Source organism: Fundulus heteroclitus, chromosome 2 (genome assembly GCF_011125445.2).
Source record: "Fundulus heteroclitus isolate FHET01 chromosome 2, MU-UCD_Fhet_4.1, whole genome shotgun sequence".
NCBI classification, from domain to species: domain Eukaryota; kingdom Metazoa; phylum Chordata; class Actinopteri; order Cyprinodontiformes; family Fundulidae; genus Fundulus; species Fundulus heteroclitus.
Genome location: NC_046362.1, coordinates 461,130 through 480,876, shown reverse-complemented (window position 1 = coordinate 480,876; position 19,747 = coordinate 461,130). Strand labels below are relative to the sequence as shown.

The window sequence follows — 19,747 nt, the reverse complement described above, 5'->3', positions numbered from 1 at the left end:
GGGAAAGCGCTTTATTAGTGTAAAAAAAACAACCTCAAACAATCAGGGCAAAATCACTATAACAGATTGCTATAAAGACCAATTTTAAGCACACGTGTGCTTAAAATTGTTCTGGTTCTGTGTCAGCAATTGTTACTTCCAAACTAAGGTAATAGCCTTAGTGCCTTTGCCCGAGCTGCAAGGAAACAGCCGCTAATACCTAACGTGTCCATCAAAAACCAGTACTGTCTCCTTCTCACAACTTTGCTACAGATTTGTTTTGCCACCACTGCAGAGCATACTAATGTTTAATTTATGATCCCCTTTGCTGTCCTCAGTCTCGGACAAAAATGAGTCTGATGAGACCCCCTATTGGTTCACCGTTGGTTTAGTATTGCTTCCAGCTGTTCTGACCAATGGCGAACATCTGTTTGTCTTTAAGGTGTTGCGTATTTACTGGTGTAGTCTGTGTGTGATCTTTTTACAAGATCTTTTCACAAGAATATGCACAACTAATTTAACTACAGTAAGAATTTCTATTGTAAATAGGACGTTGAAAAAAAAATCCCAAAATGATTTTTCATTAGATCCAACTATGTAGATAGAGTTGTATTTAAGCAGTGTCTTACCTCTAGGTTGTTTTCTCTGCTGCCACTTCCTGAAGACAGGCATGTTTCACGTGTAGCACCATCTACTGTTTAGAGATAGAAGTACAGAGAGGCAAGTGCATCTGAAGTGGCAGCACAAAAGGCAACATATATATCAGAACTCACTTGCTAAAATTCTTCAAGCATAAAGGCAGGTTTAGAATTCTGCTTAAATGTTCTTCTTTTCTAGATGAAGTCACTAAAGGAGCTAGTCTGACATTACCCTTCCATTTCTCTCTCTTAGAAAGTACTACTGGTGCAGTGCTTCTGTGCTCTTTTTGTGTCTCTGCTCTGTCCTCCCAAACCTACAGTCGGTCAGTCAGGGCAGTTGGCCATTCACACTGAACATGGTTCTGGTTCTGTTGGACATTTCGTCCTGTGGTCCAAGCTGTTTCAGTGAATGCTGCAGGTCAAGGACTTGATGCAATCCACTGGGTTTCTTAAGATAGAAAATTTTTAACCAATGTGTCTGGATGGTTTGATTGAATTGACTTTGTAAAGTGCCCTTTTGATGGCACATGTTGTGAATTGGTGCTCTATAAATCAACTGAATTAAATTTAATTAAGTTGCCTGTTTGAAGAAAGTAGATTTTCTAGTCAGGAGCCTTTCTATCTGCTTAGCTGAGTTTCTCTGTTAGATGACGAGACTGTTGATAGACCCCGGCGCCTACAATAAGTATAACCAAGCAAGCTGCACTTTGAAGGCTAAGGAGTGTTTTAGTCAAAAGCAGAGCCCTGAAAAATTATAATGGACAGCGTTTGATCACACAAAATATTAAAAAGAGAGTATTGCACAGAACATGATAAAGGGTAAACTATTGAACTAATAAAAGATGCTTTAAAAGACACCAAATATCAGATCTAATTTAAAGTAAACTAGATTTTTTTAGCCTTAAGCCATTAAGCTGTACTTGACCATGTTAACCTGCCCCAAAACCAGGCTTCCTTAGCATGTTTTGTTTTTTCTGTTCATACAGACAACAACAGCATGAGGGCTGGGACAGCCCTTCCTTCCTCTGTTCACACCTCACCACTGGCTGTGCTGCTCTAGACTCCTCCCTGGTGCTCCACCTGAAGAACTGCACTACCCAGCTCTTGGTATGTATTCTGCACCATGTACATTCTGTTTTTATTGCCCTTACCTTTTCAGGGTCCATGACATAAGCTAAAATACCATTAGACACAACATAAGACATGCCCAATACAATCTTCCTGCCTTACGCAAACACATAATGTGACCCCTGTCTAGCGCCATTAGTGCTGAGGATGAACTTGACTTGATGAAACTGTCTTGTTTAAAGCGGATAAGTGCCTATGCTCCACTACTGATTTCATGTCGTGGCCAACCAAATCGGATCATTCCTTCTGGGGGCTTAAGCTGGTGTTTAACTGTTTTTGTGTCTGAGTGGGTTTGTTACTTTAAATCATCAAGTAAATAAAACATTTGTTTCAAAACCGCAGTGGTCCTGTCCAGTTGCTTGATGGTAGTTGTGTTTCTTTTCAAATATCCCAAAGGACATTATATATAGACCATATAATATCTGCTTTTTTCCTGGTTGGGGTGTTATGGCGTTGTGTATTCAGCGTCTCGGCATGTTTGGACCCCTGCGTTGTGGAGAGATGTATGCCTTAGACAAACTGCTCAGAGAGAATCATGTCTTCGAAATCATCCTTCACATCATCAGGGACAACCCCAACCGGCCCAGGCAGCCTGCTGAAGGTAAGTCACCCTGTTCCTCATATTACTTTGCTTTAGTGGAGATAACCCACAACCCCCCACCACCACTGACACAGACAAAACAGGTGACAGTCATACCTGCTGAGATTTTGAACCTTCAAGTAAAGCATCAGTTTTCAGTCAAACACTTCGTTTGTAGCAGATCTGTGGTAAACAGACAGCATAACCATACAGCCCTGTCTCTATACGGATACAGCTCACAACACAATTACACCAAACACAAAACCCTCACTTTCTCCAAAAGAAGAGAAGAAGACACTTTATTGCCAGCCTGCACTGGTCCTGAGCCAAATTTCACCTATGTCTGTGAGCTGAGCTGCTCTTTTCCAGCTGTTAATGGGCTGACAAAACCAGAAATGAAATACAACATATAAAATGCTGACCTTTTTACAACACATATCTTCTTTTTTTTGTTTAATCAGCTTAAAAAATGGAAAAGAACTATTTGTGGCAAGTTCATACTCTACTGACCTTGTGATACGGCTCAACGACTGCGTCCCCAAAGATAACAGTGTATCAGTAGGGCAGCTAGAACACCTTGGACTGGTGAACTAAAAATTCTCACTGATTGCTTGTCAATCTATGCTTCGCTAATTAAACCATTAACCAGAATTTAGGCTTTTATTCAGCCTAATAAGGAAGCTATTCAGCCAGTGAAACAAATTGTTCCTAAAGCAGGCAAACTCTAGGTCATGAGTTTCTGATTGAGTTTCTTTTTTTCCCTGATGCAAAATTACTGCAAGGCACTGATATCTGACACTTAAAAATGTACATAAAAGTATTAAGTTTAACAAAACATGACAATTCTCTAATCTGTGAAAATAAAGCAAAACCACAAAAACAGCACACATAAACACAGTCAAATATATGTAGCAGACTTTACTATTAGCACAATTACAAGGAGGAAAGATTAAAATTAGAAAATCAATTACTTCTGGGAAGAGCTATAAATGGACATTTGAGGAATGATCAAAGGGATATTTTTACCAATGGAAGCATTTCAGGCAGCACCCGATCATCCCAGGAGTGGACATTACATTATATTCAAACCTAGGTCAGACTGTGCACAACTCAGAGAAAATGCAGAGAAGTCAACAGAGCTGTCTCTAAATCCACAGACCTCAGCATGTCTTTTTTAGTCTTAGTTTTATTTTTATTTGAATGGGACAGTGTATATTAATGAATGTACAATGTTGCCGTACATATACCGGATTTAGCAAAAAGCTAATTTCCTTCCGTAGGCCCATAAAACAAACAAGTCACAAACCTTCATACAGTTTCATACATCAAAATAAGAAGTATAATAAAAAAATAAAAGCTATATATAAAATCTGGAAAAGCAGGTTTATAACAAATGCTCTTTTTTATGTTTACAAACTGTTACAAAAACAACTATAAACACAAAACTTCTAAAAGGTACATAACATTCAGTGATCACTACAGTGGCCCTGAGGTGCAAAGCACCACATCATTAACAAAAGTGCTACAACATTAAGGAAAGCACTCCAACATTAACGGAAGCGCTACAACATTAAGGAAAGCGCTACAACATTAACAAAACGGAAGAGGTATGTCCCAGTGGGAGACCTAAGAAATCGCTGATTGGACTACAGCTCGTTTTTACTTTTGAACCGGAAGTTATTCTGGCTTTACTGTGTTTTTTAAAAACATGAATGTTTCGGTGATCCAAACCGTAAGATGCAGTCTAAAACGGCACTTAGTCTGTTTATAAGTTTCGTTTTTATTAATTATGCTTTTTTTAACTATGTGCGCTGTGTTTCTGTACCTTGACGCTCTCTCTCTCTCTCTCTCTCTCTCTCTCTCTCTCTCTCTCTCTCTCTCTCTCTCTCTCTCTCTCTCTCTCTGCTAGATATTATCTATATAGATTATATATAATATATAGATATTATATATATCTATATACGTATATATATATATATATGTGGTGGAATAATATATATATATATATATATATATATATATATATAGATAGATAGATAGATAGATAGATAGATATCCATCCATCCATTTTCCGAACCGCTTTATCCCTCATGGGGTCGCGGTGCCTATCTCCAGCATTCACTGGGCGAGAGGCGGGGTACACCCTGGACAGGTCGCCAGTCTATATATATATACATACATACATACATACATACATATATTATATAGATATTATATAGATAGATATACGACCGTCGACAGGGGGGACAAACGGGTCAGTTGTCCCGGGCCCAGGACAGAGGGGGGGCCCAAAACTGACACTCTGACTGACCATTAAAATGGTCAGTCAGTGTCAGTCAGCGCACAGCTTCATCCAAAGTCTCCGCATCTGTGTCACGGCACGTTGCTGCTCCCCCGGCCTCCCCTCTCATATATGGCTCAGCGGCGCCAGCCAATCAGCACGCAGACTCAGCCTGGCCCGCCTACTCAGCTCTCTGACGTCTCTCACAAACAACCGCGCTCGGAGAAAGAGAGAAAACAGGAGCGGTAAAACATGAAGAGGGAAAGAAGCGCCGTTTGGCTCTATTTTAATACCGTAAATGAAATCAAGCTATATGTTTTGTAAAAAGCCGGTTAAATTCAGTGGAAACACAACAATTTTTCTAAGCACGTGAACAACCATGAGCAAGAAAATGTCGAGAGACAGAAAAGGAGAGAGGAGACGAAACTTCTCTCATTGTCCTGACAGACCCAGACCCACAGACCGACGTCACTGACTGAGGATTATGACTAGTAAAAACTAAATATAAGATATCTTGAATTGTAATTTTGACTAGTCATATTTTAATTGTAGATATCTGAAATGGGTATTCCAGATAGTCAGTAATTCATTCGAGATATCTTGAATTGACGTTTCCATACAACTCAATGGAAAATCTGATGTCATTTCGACTAGTCAGAATGTAATTAGAGATATCTGGAATAGGTATTTTGACTAGTCAAAATACAATTAGAGATATCTTAAATTGCTAAAACGTCTAGTCATAAAACAATTTGAGATATCTCGAATGTAAGGGCGGTAAAACCGAATTTATGTTAAAACGGCTTGCCATACTTTCGTTGCCCCGACAGACCAGACCCACAGACTGACGTCACTGACTGAGGCGTTTGAGTCCTCCAGAGAACATCCAGGTAGATCAGAGTGGTCATCTTCAGCAGCAGTTTATGTTAACTTTCAAAGTAGATATTATCTATCATATGTTAATGGAGTCCACAGAGAAAATGTAATTAAGACATTGAAAGAACCCAGTACATATATCCTATTAAAAAGTGTTATTTGAGATAAGGTAACATTAGCTAATGATTTATTTATCCCACAACGGGGGAATTTATAGGATTAAAGCAACAGGCAGGTGCACACAAGACAGACAAAATTACATAAGGATTGAAAGATATAAGAGGTAGATTAGGAAAAAAAAACACTATGAACATAACATTATTATAATTATTATTTCATTGTAATAATTAAAATACAATTCACAAAACCCGAAAGGTCAAGTGTGTGTGTGTGTGTGTGTGTGTGTGTGTGTGTGTGTGTGTGTGTGTGTGTGTGTGTGTGTGTGTGTGTGTGTGTGTGTGTGTGTGTGTGTGTGTGTGTGTGTGTGGTGGCGGCAGGTGTAGAGGGGGGGCCCAAAAAGACTGCGTTGTCCCGGGCCCTAGCAAAGCTGTCAGCTGGCCTGTATACATACATACATACATACATACATACAATGGGGTTACATTAAAAGCCTGTGGGAAACATGGATACTTCGATACAGTCTAGACTGACAGCAAAACAGCTAGTAACTCAGTGTTCTAACATCCACAAATGGTGGCTGCTTTCACAATTGGAGATCCTTGAGATTATTTCATAACTAGATTAAGGGGGAAGAAAGGGGAGTTAACGTCAACCCTCCAGGGATCGGGTACCAGGCCCCAATGATGCAAGAACAACTGAATGTGAGAATGTCTGACCTTAGAGATAAGATCATGGCTAAATAAGGAGCCTGTCAACCCCAACATCGACTTGTGAAGCTGAGTGAAGTGCCTCCACCGGATCTCATAGATAATGTGAATACAGCGCAAAGTACAATCCTTACTGTGACCATCACAGAGACCAATGAGCTGATATACAGTACATCACTAGTGATCCTCGAGATGCTTGGCAAGGGTATCGTTAAGAGTGGTCATAATGGACATCGTCCACCATGGAAGAGAAGATTGGAAACCAAAATCAAGGCAACACTGCAAGTAAGTAAGCCAATTGTCAGAACTCCAGAAGGGTGCATCCAGAAAGGGAATCCCTGAGAGATACAAACAGATACTCATACCTGAGGCCCAACTGCCAAACAAAGACTTCCAAGCCTTGGTTGTGACTGAAGAGGTACACAAAGGAGATAGAAGCCAGCCGAATAAATAGTCTGTTCTCCACTGAACCAGCTAAAGTGTACTCCCAGTGGCAGGGTAATAACACATGAGCCAACCCACCAAGGCAAGAGACTGAGCAATACTGGAAAGGGATATGGGAGAAAGAAGCATGATGTAAAAACGATGCACAGTGGCTAATAGATCTTAGAGCAGGCCACAATAATCTCCCTGAACAAAGTCCTGTGAACATCACAATGGCATCCAACAAAGACTCTCAGGTATGAAGAACTGGACAGCACCAGGCCCAAAAGTCAGCTTTTTCGGCCTACTAGTTTTGGAGACAGGGGAAACTGTCATAATATTTAGTTATTTTTAGGCAACACACTCCCATCCCAAACAATGAAATTATTAAACTTCTACAGCACCTAGGGGACACTTGTTTTTATTAAATTTAATTTTAAACTATTGATTTGCTGCAAATATGTTGCCATTTTAGCCGTAAAGTAAAATGTGCTCTTTAGATCACCTCATCCCATGCCTTTGCTCGTTTTTAGATTTTTGACCTCTGAATGCTAAATGTATTTATTCTGATCAGGATTCTTAATGCTAACCTATTATACACTGCAAAAACAGAACTAAAAGTAAGTGAAATTTTCTTGAAATCATTGTAAATTTCCTTGATTTAAGCAGGTAAATAAGACTATTTGCCAATGGAATAAGATTTTTGCACTTAAAATAGGAAAAATTCATCTCCATCGTCTTATTTCAAGTGCATGATGTCTAATTATGTTATTTTAGAGATGAATTGTTCCTGTTTTAAGTGCAAAAATCTCATTCTATTGGCAAATAGTCTTACCTACCTGCTCAAATTAAGCAAAAATACACTAATTTCAAGAAAATTTTTACTTATTTTTAGTTCCCTTTTTGCAGTGTATGAAGCTGGCTGACTCACCTGTTCCTGTCCTGCTTCCTCTGTTACAGTGATACCAGAGCTGTCCCATTGCTTTGGTGCCTTGTCTCTCTGGGAGCAGTGTGCAGAGCACGGCACTGTATACTGTGTCTCCGTTGAGAACTTTCTCTCCGTACTGTCTACATCATACTCCAGAATGCTTCATGAGAGGGCAGATGCAGGTACAACAAATTGCATGTCGAGAGGTCAATACGGTGTCTCTGTATATATGCTGTGCTAAGACTTGTTCTTTTGTTTTCTTAGTATTCGTGTGCCTGGTTGAGCGGATTTTAGATCAGAAGTTACCCCGGCGAGGCAACACAGACAGACAAATTGTGACAGTGTTTCAGCTGTGGAGTTACTTGGAGTCAAACGGCATCAGTGACATTGAGATGCACATCTCTGACTTGGCAGAAGAGGGTACACACACACACACACACATACATACACAAAGAAACTCATACTAGGAAATTACAATGATATGAAGAATATTTAACGCAGCTGTAGTCTAAGAGTCAAAATTAGAAGTCCTTCAAAATTTTCAGTTTTATGTCCAAAATTGAGAAATATGTCAAAGGAAATGTAAAAAAGAGAAAGAAGGCATAAGTCTAGGAAAGTAGGAAACAGTTCATTCGACAAGTAGTTTCGGTCATGGAAAAAACCCTACAACAGGCAGTGTTTTTCTAACATACTGATATTTGATATCCTTGAAAACTCCCCATCTTTCACCTCTCGCATTAATATAATTATCCGATCTGCATCTTATCGTCTACGGCGCTTTAATTGTCTCTGTCCACCCCAAAAAAAATTCATTAGAAGCTCCAAATGGTCCAGAGCATAGCTGCTCATACCACCAGAACTTCTTCATTTCACCTCAACAGCCCAGTTCTACAGCAGCTCTATTGGCTCCCGGTCAGTTTCAGAACTGAATTCAAAACCCTTCTATTTACATTAAAGATCATCCACAACCTCAATCCCTTACTTAACCTATCTTCTTCATGTCATCATCTCCTCGGATCCTCCTCCTTTATCCACCTCACTGTTCCCTCTGTTCACCTCAACACCATGGGGAGCAGAACTCTCTCCCGCTTTGACCCAACTCTGGAACTCTCTCCTACCAGAAGAATGTCAGCGACATTGATCCTCTTCCTCAGTTCAAATCCAGACCTAAGACCCTTCTGTTCAAGCCTGCTTACTCCTTCCTGGGTCGGCCTCTCTGGTACAGCTCTCAACTGGTTTAAATCCTACTTAAAGAACAGGGACTTTTTTGTATCAGTGGGTAACTTTACATCAAAGATGACAAATATCACATGTGGGGTTCCCCAAGGGTCCATCCTGGGTCCCCTCCTCTTCAATATCTACATGCTCCCTCTAGCTCAGATCATAAGGAACAACAACATCAGCTACCATAACTATGCAGATGACACACAGCTCTACATCACCATGTCACCAGGTGACTATGAACCAGTTCAGGCACTGAGTAAATGCCTAGAAGAAATCAATGCCTGGATGTGTATAAACTTTCTTCAATTGAATAAAAACAAAACTGAAGCAATAATCTTTGGACAAATAGAGGAGAGATCAAAAGTTACCTCACAGCTTCAGTCGCTTCAGCTAGGAACCACTGATCAGGCCCGAAATCTGGGTGTAATGATGGACTCAGACCTGAACCTCTACAAGCATCTAAAGACAATTACAAGGTCGGCTTTCTATCACCTGAGGAACATTTCCAGGATTAAAGGACTAATGTCTCAGAAGGATCTGGAAAGACTAATCCATGCGTTTATATTTAGTACTGCAACAGTGTTTTTACAGGTCTGCCTAAAAAGTGGATCAGACAGCTGCAGCTGATCCAGAACGCTGCTGCCCGCGTCCTCACTAAGACTAAGAAAGTAGAGCACATCACCCCAGTTCTAAAGTCATTACACTGGCTCCCTGTATCTCAGAGAATAGACTTTAAAATACCTTTGTTAGTCTATAAATCCCTAAATGGCTTAGCACCTAAATACATTACAGACATGTTATCAATGTGTCAACCCTCCAGACCACTAAGGTCTTCTGGCTCTAGCCTACTCTGCATACCTAGAAAACGAACCAAACACGGAGAAGCAGCATTTAGTTCCTATGCTCCACTTATCTGGAACAAACTTCCAGAAAACTGTAAAAGTGTGGAAAGCCTGAGTTTTTTAAAATCAAGATTAAAAACACATTTGTTTAAAATTGCCTTTGACTGTTCTAGTTAAACTGTTCTATTGTTTTTAATGTTCTTTTTTGTTTCGACATTCTATCCCTACTTGCTTTTATTCTGTTTTATTTTCCTATATTTTAATCATGTAAAGCACTTTGCATTGTCTCTGTACTGAATTGTGCTATATAAATAAATTTGCCTTGCCTTGCCTTCCTGCTCATTGCACGGCTCCATATAATTTATAAATTATATTTTTTTAAATATAAAAATTTTCTGGTGAGGAGTAATGTAGGACACCCCCAGGTTTATTCTCAGGTAACATTACACCCAGGTGTTTAACAGCAGGCGTACATGATGAGTAAAAGGCCTATAACTGGCTGTGAAATACGAAATGGCAAGTCTTCCTCAGCCCGCACTCAGAGACCGCTACACGGCTATGAGAAGTATCAATCAAAGGTGGAAACACCAGGTAGTAGTCCCAACTTTTTTCTAGCTAAAAATACTTTTTATTGGTTTTATCTTTTTTCTTTTGATTTATGGGTAAAGCATAGTTAACCTTTGTTGTTCATTTTCTGTCTGATGATAAAAAAAATGTATTAGCTATTGTTATTTGAACATTTGTGTTGGAAGCACATGTGTAATGGGGTCTTTTCTGACAGCAGTAGTGTGGAGAGCTAACAAATGGCACACATGTCAAGCCGTGCCTGCCTGGAACCTGCTGCAGTGCCTGATGATCGCTTGTGACTAAAATATGAACCGAAAAAAATTAATTCTGGCAGCATTGAGGTAGACATAACTGCTTCTGTGGTTCCAAGTAATTGTTATGGTGATGGGTACGCTTGTACTCCCACATTTTCAAACGACTGTGTAACCAAAGCACTTATGTTAGGGAGCTGTGTCATTGTTCTGTAAAACAAATGGAAGCAGCTCAAAGTTTCAGGGTTTTTTTTACACACAATCTGTGCATTACTTGTTTAACAAGACTGCAGTAATGTGGCTGTGCAATCATTGTTTCATTATTCAAGTTGTAGTCTAAATGTGACTTTAAAATCCAGGTTTTAACCTTCCATAGGAGTCCAGAGAACAGGAAAGAGCAAAAGAAAGCTACACAAAAACAGCTTCTGATAAAGGTTTTACTTCTTTGCAATTGTTCCTTTATGTATAGTATAGGATGTATAGTAAGAAGTAATTTGCCTTGACTTGAGGCAAGTTAATTATTTTTACTGTAAATTGAGATGACAGCTGCTCATTTCAGCATAGCTTTTGGGATAACCTAAAACTGATAAAATGAGAAATTTGCCTGCTGTTTTCTGAGATTAGTGTTTGTTCTGTATAAAGTTCAGAGGTCCCAGTAACTTTATTAAGCACTGTGAGTTCTGTGAGAATAAAACTTCAAAATGAAACTGATGATGAATAATACTTTCCACAGTGATCCTGGTGCAGAACCTCAGGTCCACAGACATGGATGTGATCATGAACACTTTGCGACAGCCTCCTGCGCGGAGCCTAAGGAGAGAGGAACTTCATGCTGTTGCCAGATTATTGAAAGATCCCCGGGGCAAAGTGTCAACATCTGCCAGCTCTGTACTGAGAGGCCTGGCTGCTCAGCCTAAACTGAGAGAGCAGGTGATGGATGGATGGATGGTATTTTCTGTGATATGTCAACACATTGTATTGTTTAAATCCAAAGCGAGAAGGAAACTTTAAGCTGCTACCACAAAGGCTAAAAGGATGACAGCAAAGAGGATCTGTTTTGTCCTTTTGAGATTTCAAACATCTGTCTGCTGGGGAACATCCTAGGTTTAAGGATACTGGCACCCTTTTCTCAGAGTTAGTTCTCAGAGATTTGAGTTTCTCCTCATCAGAGAATGTGTTTTAGCTAAGCTAGCCAAGCTAATCATGCTAAGATTGACCTATGATGCAAAATACATAAAAATGTGAAATCCACTAAGTTTGTGTTTGTTTTTAAAATAATAGTCAATACTTAATGTCTAGTTTTTACATATTCTCATAATATACTGTGGCATCTAAAGAAAAATCAGAATAGAGGAAAACTGTAATCGACAAGTCAAAATTTTACAGAAATTGGAAATCATCCACAAAATTCTCATCAGTTCATCTCTGAAGTTGATACATTCTGCAGATGCCACCATCCACCTGAACTCAGTGTATCAAAGAGTAATCACTCTTGTGCTTTCTGTCCTCAGGCTTTGGTGCACTTTTTGGAGCTGCTGGAAGACAAAGACATAGACTCCAGAGTGTGTGGATGCAAAGCGCTGGCATGTCTCAAGGTACAAACATAGTGACCCTGCTGTGTAGAAGCCTAACAGTAAGACTTTTTATTGAAGCCACTGCCTCTGTACATGACTAACAGGAGGCACATTTAAACAAAAAAAAGGGGCTACATTACTAGTGCCTGTGTGCATATATTGTAGAATCTGGCTCTCTCACATCTCAATAATTCAAACAAAACAGAACTCTGAGCTTTTTCTATTTTGTCTTGTTGATCATCCACTGAGCCGTTTAGGTTTGCAGGGGAGTTAGAGTCACACTCTCACTTCAGGGTTCTATTATCCAGCCGATCTTCAGCCAAACCTAATATCAAAATATGCTCCAGCACTCTGAGGTTATAAAAGTATCTATTGCATTTGATCTTTCACTTTTTCTAACATACGTGTATAGGGATGAATGGTTTTGAATACACAGATTTCCACAAGTTATCAATGACAGCTTGGCTTAGGCACTGATCAGAATGTCTATGCTTTAGTATCAAATGCATAGGAAAGTGATACTGGAATGTTGTCTAAGGTGGAAAATCAAGACATATATGCAGGGGGTATTAGTATCTATCATGTTAACTTAGCTAGGTCAACTTGGATCTCAACTTGCTTGAAAAGGAGAATAAATACAGACTCAATATGGAAGGACTCTAGATTGGCGGTTCTGGCGCTGGGAGCTTGAATGAGGCAGGTACATATAGAGAGAGTGACGGGTGATCTGGGTGAGTCTGATTAGTGGCAGCAGCAAGTGGGACAAATTAAGGTTAGTGATGGCTGGAAGTGACTGAGATCGATGGAGTGGAAACATGAGCAGTCCAAAACATAAAAACAAAACACAAATCATGACACTTTCAGACATCTACCATTCTGATGTGAAGTTAATCTATCAGACATGATTTTCATCAAAGAATAGACCTCTGTTATTTTTATTAAAATAACCCACATGAGAAGCTTCTGGTCCCTGAACATGGCTGACTACCATGAGTCCAGTGATCTGTCCTGGCTTAGTGCGCTTCAGGGCAACCTGTCCAATCTCACACCGTACTGCACCAAGCCGTGTTTGTTTTTGCCTCAAGCCCCATGGCCAGTTAGTCTCATAGACCATCTCTCATGACTACATCCCATCTTCAAGCCTTAAAGCTTATCCTGATTCTCGCCAAATGGATGTGGTTCCGGCAAGCTCCATACCGCTCCACACATCCATCTGGATTGCGGCCACTGGGAGGGATTTCAATACCACATAGAATCAGGATCCCCAGGATTTTTGTAGATGGGATGTATCACAGAAGCGATTGTTTGGATCCAGACAACAATGGCGGCTCGCTGTGAGGAAGCAAACAGTAACTTTGATGCTGCTATTTCATCAGTGTTGTCCAATCTACTGAATACTAATTATTTAAAAGAACACCAGAGAACAGCTTTGTAGGCTTTTGTTAGTGGAAACGATGGTTTCAGTTTCAATGTGAGTGGTTGAAGTAGCACGTCAGTAAAGATGACGGACAAGTTGTTTATCCAATCATATGCAAGGATTTTTGATAAGGCCCCTCCTCCTGAAATACATATTCAATGGAGCAATCCCAGATGGATGTGTGGAGTCATATGGAGCTCGGAGGAACTATATCCATCTGGCGAGAGTCAGGTTGTTAAAGCTGGCTTCTGCTTCCAGAAGTCGGCTTTTCCAGTGCTGTCACTTTGACACCTTTTCCTGTCTTTCCAAAATCCCACAAAGATGACCAGAAGGTGTCTAAGTCCTGGCTTCAAGTGTTTGTGACAGAGGCTTTTCTCTTGTGCTCTAAACCTCAGTTTCCACTCATCCTCCTCATCCTGTTACCACCACGTGTCATTACAGCCATCTCTCTCTTTTCTCTTCCAGGCTAAAGAAAGCATTGAACACCTGGTGTACATTTGTCAGACTGACAAGGAAGATGTCCGAGATGCTGCCAAACAAGCACTGCTGGTCTTGGGTAATATTAGCCTTTCTATTTCTTCGAACCGATTAGCAGAACACAGTCATATCTTTTTTACATGTACAGTTATTGACAAAAGTGGGTTTGTATGATGTTACTGTAGGTGTTCCCCAAGATGCTTTTCAGAACTGTGGATGAACCAGAAGAAAACCAGAGCTGCTGACCACAAGGAGTCAGCTTATGTAAAAAAAATAAAAAAGGAAAGAGCAGTAGAACTCACCTGTTTTATGTTTCAGAACATTCAATAATTAGCTTCTAAAAAGTATTTAAATCTACTTCACTGTCAGTTTAAACATCTGAATGTGCTGCTGAGTGCCATACTTCCCTTTTAGAGATGGGCACATATATAGTCATATTCAATAATTGAAAACATTATCAAAATGTCCATTTGTTTTGGTAACTTAAACAACTAAGCTAAACATTATATAGATTAAATACTCAGACTGATGTTTTAAAGCCCTTATGTTTCCTAATCATGATGATATTTTTGCTTACATGCAATGAAAATATGACATTTAAGATCAGAATATTACATCAATCCTATAAAAAATAAGTTTTTTAATACAGAAATGTGGCCTTGATGAAAAGTATGTTTAATACTTGCTTAAAGGTTGTAATTTTCAACGAGTACTTTTAATCTGACAAATGAGCCTCGTTTCATTCTGGTTCTATTAAAACTATCACACATCAGCCACCAGGGTTTACGAGTATTTGAGCTGGGTCTGGGTGTTTTCTTGTTTGTTAGTTCGGGGAAAAGTGTTTTGATCTTCAACCGTTCTTCAAGGCCAGACACACAAAGAATACACTAGATTGCACATTGAACCAGAATGTGCTGAAACGTCCTGCCGCTCATTCAGGGAGGCTGTTGGCCTCTTGGAAGCATCTTCAACCAGATTCCATCTTAGCCCAAAGTCGGATCTTCACACTTATTCAATCAGGTTATTTCTGCCTTAGCTTTTATATAGTTTTCCACTTTAGCAGACTAGTTTTTTTTTTTATTATTGTAAACGATACAACTTATCTCTCTTTAAAGGAGGAAATTTTTTTTAAATGTTTAATCTTTCAGTTTAACAGGCTTCGTCCACATTTCCACATCTTTCGGCACAGCTACGCAGTGTATGTTTTCTGTATTCTGTCTTTTAACTTTATCAAAAAGAAAGCCCTGTTAAACGTTACCACATTCATTAATTCATATATTATTTGCTTTGTTGTTCATTATTGCATTTTATCTATCGTTTAAAACAGGCGAGGAAGGAAAGATGGCCTACAGACATGTGGAGATATCGCAGGACAGCTTGCCAAGACTCTTTGCTCCAGGAAGCATGGCCAGCACTGCCTTCTAATACATACTGTGTCTTTCTTTTAAAGGGGAACCCAGCCAAAACACAAATCTTCACTGAAAACCATCTGCACTGTTAGGAAGATGTCTGCAACGCTTTACATTCATTTGTCACAAACACTGAACTTTATCAAATATGAGCTACATGGACTAAGATATTAATTAATAATAACTGTTAAATGGAGAGTCTTTATAGTGTGTTATCCAAACAGGCAGGTGCATCGCAATGGACAGTTCCAGCATTTGCTAAAGAGCAAACATTCCCAAAATACTCTTATTACTTGTTTTTAAATTTAATGAATTTTCATTTAGGTTTTCATTTTGTTTTTAACAGGTTACTTGATAAAACATTCTGTGCGGATGTACGGTAGTTAAGGCTCCATTCAGCATACTGTTACTGCTCCTGTGGTAGACATCTGAGTGAAAACAGCCATCGCCACAGGAGGCTCCAGATTTCTTTGAACATTGATTCTCTGGAAGGTGACTGAAGCCTCAAGACAGAACTTGACCGTGACCAGGACTGACTCTGCCACTGCGGTCCTGCCTTCTTCACAGGCCCTGCCTCAACTGCAACTGAATTGAATATTTGCTGCAGAACAAAATGGCCAGCAGGGCTTTGCTCCACGTTTGTTGGTGTTATACCCAAGTTGCAGCAATTCCCAAGGGAAGTTTGAACATAGACTGACCATCGGGTATTAAACCACTTCTTGTGAAATGTGTTTCATACTGTTGCCTGTTGGGTTGCCTTAATTTTTGTAAGACCTAATCTTAGGAAAAGATGATTAATACAACTAGTAAAACATTCTAATACATTTTCTAAAATTATACCAAGTTGAGGTCTGTCTACATATACTCTGGTTTTGCATCACAAAGTTATTATGCATTATAAACCTCCAGTTACAGCATCACATTTAGTGTCTCAGTGGAGGAATCAGAGACAGCTGTCAGACATGAGACAAATGTGTATTAAGGAACAAATAAAGACAGGCCAGAGATGGGCTCCACTCGAATACCCTTAATTATACCTCCTAGCTCCTGTTTCTTGACCTTTGATTGGGGTCAACAGGAAGAACTCCCATCAGCTTCAGACTACTGTGCTACTGTGCTTAAAATGCACAAATCCAAACAGTTCAAATGTAATCTTGCCTTTTATTGCGCTCATAGAACATTCCAATGATAAGAAGTCAGTAGGAGCCAAAGACAGAACGTTTACAATGAAGTGGATTAATAAAGAAAGTCCAGGTTTTTACCACAAGTCTCATAACATTGTTATTATATTATGATAACATGCCAAGCCTCAACCATGCAGCAACATTTTTTTCACCACTGCCATCCCATCTTAACTTTCTCAGCCTTTATTGCCCTTTTCATCTAACTTGTCTTTCTTAAGACTGAGGCCCCCCATCCCTCTTTAGGATTATTTATTTCTACTGATTTAACTCCATTCAGCTCAAATTCAGTGTACCAATAACCATTTCATTTCTTCTAACTTTCTTTTTCTTAAGGTGTCATTTCAAAGATCCCAAAATGGCCATTAGATTAGCCTATTGAGCCCGTGCCCCCACTCTGGGTCATCATGAGTAAATCTGGTCCTCTGATTCCCTCATTTATTCTTAACCTTTAATTAAACTGGTAAACTGATGGCTGTTAGGTGCTCCTTGCCTGTGAAAGGCTTTTTATGGGAAGTGGGTTGACATCATTCAACATTCTGTTTGAACAGCAAAGACACTTAATGCATAAAGTGTTGGGTTTTTTTTCTCTCATAAACGGAGAGGCATGTGGTGTGTTGCTTAAAATTATGTGAATCATCCTCCTTTTCACAATGATTCAAAAAATCTCAGATTCTGGCCAGGGGGCCTTCATGTGAAATGTTACTATATTTGAAACAGATTAATGGAAAGAATGCATTAGTCCCTGCTGTTGTAAACAAGTGCCATATCACTTTTATTTCTGCTTTTTGAATGAGATGGCAACAGAATATTATGTTGGTGACGTTTATTGTTCTGTGAATGTATGTTTGTGTTCTGAGCTGAGCTCTTTTGGACCACCGGTGGATGTCCAGCACACAGGTCTGCTGAATATATGGCTCCATATCTTCCTGTTATTTAACTGTTATAGGAATAATTATCCTAGAGGTCACCTAACAAAGAGACCCAAGTTGTTCAACTGGTCTGGTCCACACCAGTGTTTTGCAAAAAAAATTTAACAGTTTGTGTGAAAATCAAAGGAAACAAAATATATCTACCTTCAGTTTGAATCCGTTATAAAGCTACTGAAATGTTTCTAATGTGGGTTTATGAGATTAAGCATATAAACATAAGCTTTATTTTATTACTGACTGATTGACATTTAATCAGAAGAACCGCAGCTATGAGGGAGGGTTTTTTTCTTGCAAGGTGTTTCCATCTAAGTTACAAATAATGATGTCATATTTTGTAAATGTTTTCTCCTTCTCAGGAATGAATAAGGGATCATTTCTACTTCCTTTTATTTTGCTAACTGGGCTTTCTTTCCATTCTGCACGTTGACATGTGGCTGTGATTTACAAAGACAAGCTTGTTTTCTTTTGAGGCAGTCGCTGGCTTTTATTTGAATTATTAAAAAGTATCACACCTACTTGTTATAAAACACAACAGACGTGTGGATTGCCAACCACAAACATGTATTCCGGAGAAGTTGCTGTTTATACTGCTTTGCATACGTTATCTGTACCACACTATAAAACTGGCTGTCTTTGATGAATGGATAGGACCTCACAACGGATTGAATCTTGATGAACTATTAACTTTGTACCAGCCAACTGCAAATGCCAAAATGTGGAACTAATCAACTCAGTTGTTTATCCTAAGTGCAATTTGTTTTGTTAATCTGTTAGTAGTATTACTCTGCCTTTCCTCTGCAATATCACTGCACTGTAAAGTACATTATTGATATTTTTGATAAATTATATAAAAAAAAGACTTCTCTCACTTTGCCACTTTGTCTGCTGGGATGGTTCGGGTAGTCAGGTGAAGCCATTTATGGAATGAAAAGTGTGAATTCACTATTTTTGGAGCGCTCTGAACATGTCCGCTCATTAGAATTGATTCCATGAAGGCATCAATCAATATCAAATTATTTGAAAACATGACACATGCAGTTCTTGTGTGTTGTTCAGGGTTGCAGTTGCATTACTAAAGTTTTTTTGTTTTTTTTGAAGGAGGCAGTTTCACTTTGATCCCTGCCGTGGGAACAAAGTGAAACAAGAGAGATTGCAAAACAGTTTTCAGCACTTTTGTTCTCTTTTTATTCTTATTGCAATAAAATCCACAAAATACTGTCACACGTTTCACGGAAATCCATCGGTTACAGGACAAACCTCTAACTCTTAGTATTGCTCATTTAACACTGCTCATCCTTGTTTACCATTGTACTTTTGGAAATGTTAGCAACATTTTTGAATTTGTGTAGTCCTGTTCCTCATGTTGCTTTTTTGTGCTTTCCGTAAAGTTAGAATGTCTCCGTCAGAAAAATCCACTCGAACAATCCCTAAAGTTCTGGTCAGTAAATGTGAAGGGTTCTCACAAAACCCAAAACTCCATATGGCTGCCGTCCACATAAAACAGTGAAGGTTGCAATTAAGACCTTGTTTATTTGCACTTGGGGTTTTGTTTCAATAAACCAGTATTGCATTCCATTTGAGTCCATAAATCGTGGAATAAATCAAATCTTATCGCCTCACATTAGTATTTAGTCTGGTCACCGGCCAAAAACTAGCAGATCCCACTGGCAGCTGGACCGCTGTTACCCTTCAGGATCACACAAGGTCTGGGAATTTGATTGTCTCATCAGAACCAGTAATCTAACATACAAAACACACACAAAAAAAACGTGTGGAAGTCAATTTTCTTTTTAGTGTTAAAAAATGTATAAGCAGGAGATTAAATCTGGTTAATAAATCTTTAATTTCATATTTACAACAATATAAACCCAGTGACATATCCCTCATAGTTTGAGTTGACTATAGGTTTAGGAAAAGGTTACCTCTACCATATATGGGCAGCGACATCACAGGATGCAGCTAATACTTTGCTAGCATACAATGAGTTGTGGAGGGTGTCAGAAAAAGAGATGGCACTTTTTATTTTCTCTTTGTGATTTTTTTTTTAAATCTCTCAGTGATTTTAGGTGTTTTATCAATTTAAGTATGAAAACAAAATCAGACTAAAATAGATGCCTTTAGCTTCTCGGTTTCCAAAATGTCTTGTGTTTCAATTTAAAATGTTTCTTCTTTTTTTTTTTACAATATAAAATCAATAACCACTGGTTTTTCAT

At 39.1% G+C, this 19,747-nt stretch overlaps 1 protein-coding gene across 7 annotated transcripts in view; it reads left to right on the top strand.

The window, feature by feature from the left end:
• The window catches only part of ripor1 (RHO family interacting cell polarization regulator 1), an 86,402-nt gene extending 67,647 nt beyond the window's left edge, over window positions 1-18,755 (top strand). For 5 of the 7 annotated variants that reach the window (XM_021311717.2, XM_021311718.2, XM_021311716.2 and 2 more), the window contains 8 exons: window positions 1,604-1,724; window positions 2,211-2,346; window positions 7,693-7,842; window positions 7,925-8,080; window positions 11,278-11,474; window positions 12,056-12,139; window positions 14,001-14,091; window positions 15,340-18,755. In XM_021311717.2, the coding sequence (XP_021167392.2) occupies window positions 1,604-1,724; window positions 2,211-2,346; window positions 7,693-7,842; window positions 7,925-8,080; window positions 11,278-11,474; window positions 12,056-12,139; window positions 14,001-14,091; window positions 15,340-15,437 (1,033 nt within the window). In that variant the 3' untranslated portion in view covers window positions 15,438-18,755. Of the gene's footprint in view, window positions 1-1,603; window positions 1,725-2,210; window positions 2,347-7,692; window positions 7,843-7,924; window positions 8,081-11,277; window positions 11,475-12,055; window positions 12,140-14,000 lie in introns of all 7 variants that reach the window. The other 2 variants (XR_004932271.1, XM_036145293.1) reach the window with 2 other exon arrangements.
• The last annotated feature ends 992 nt before the right edge of the window (window positions 18,756-19,747 follow it).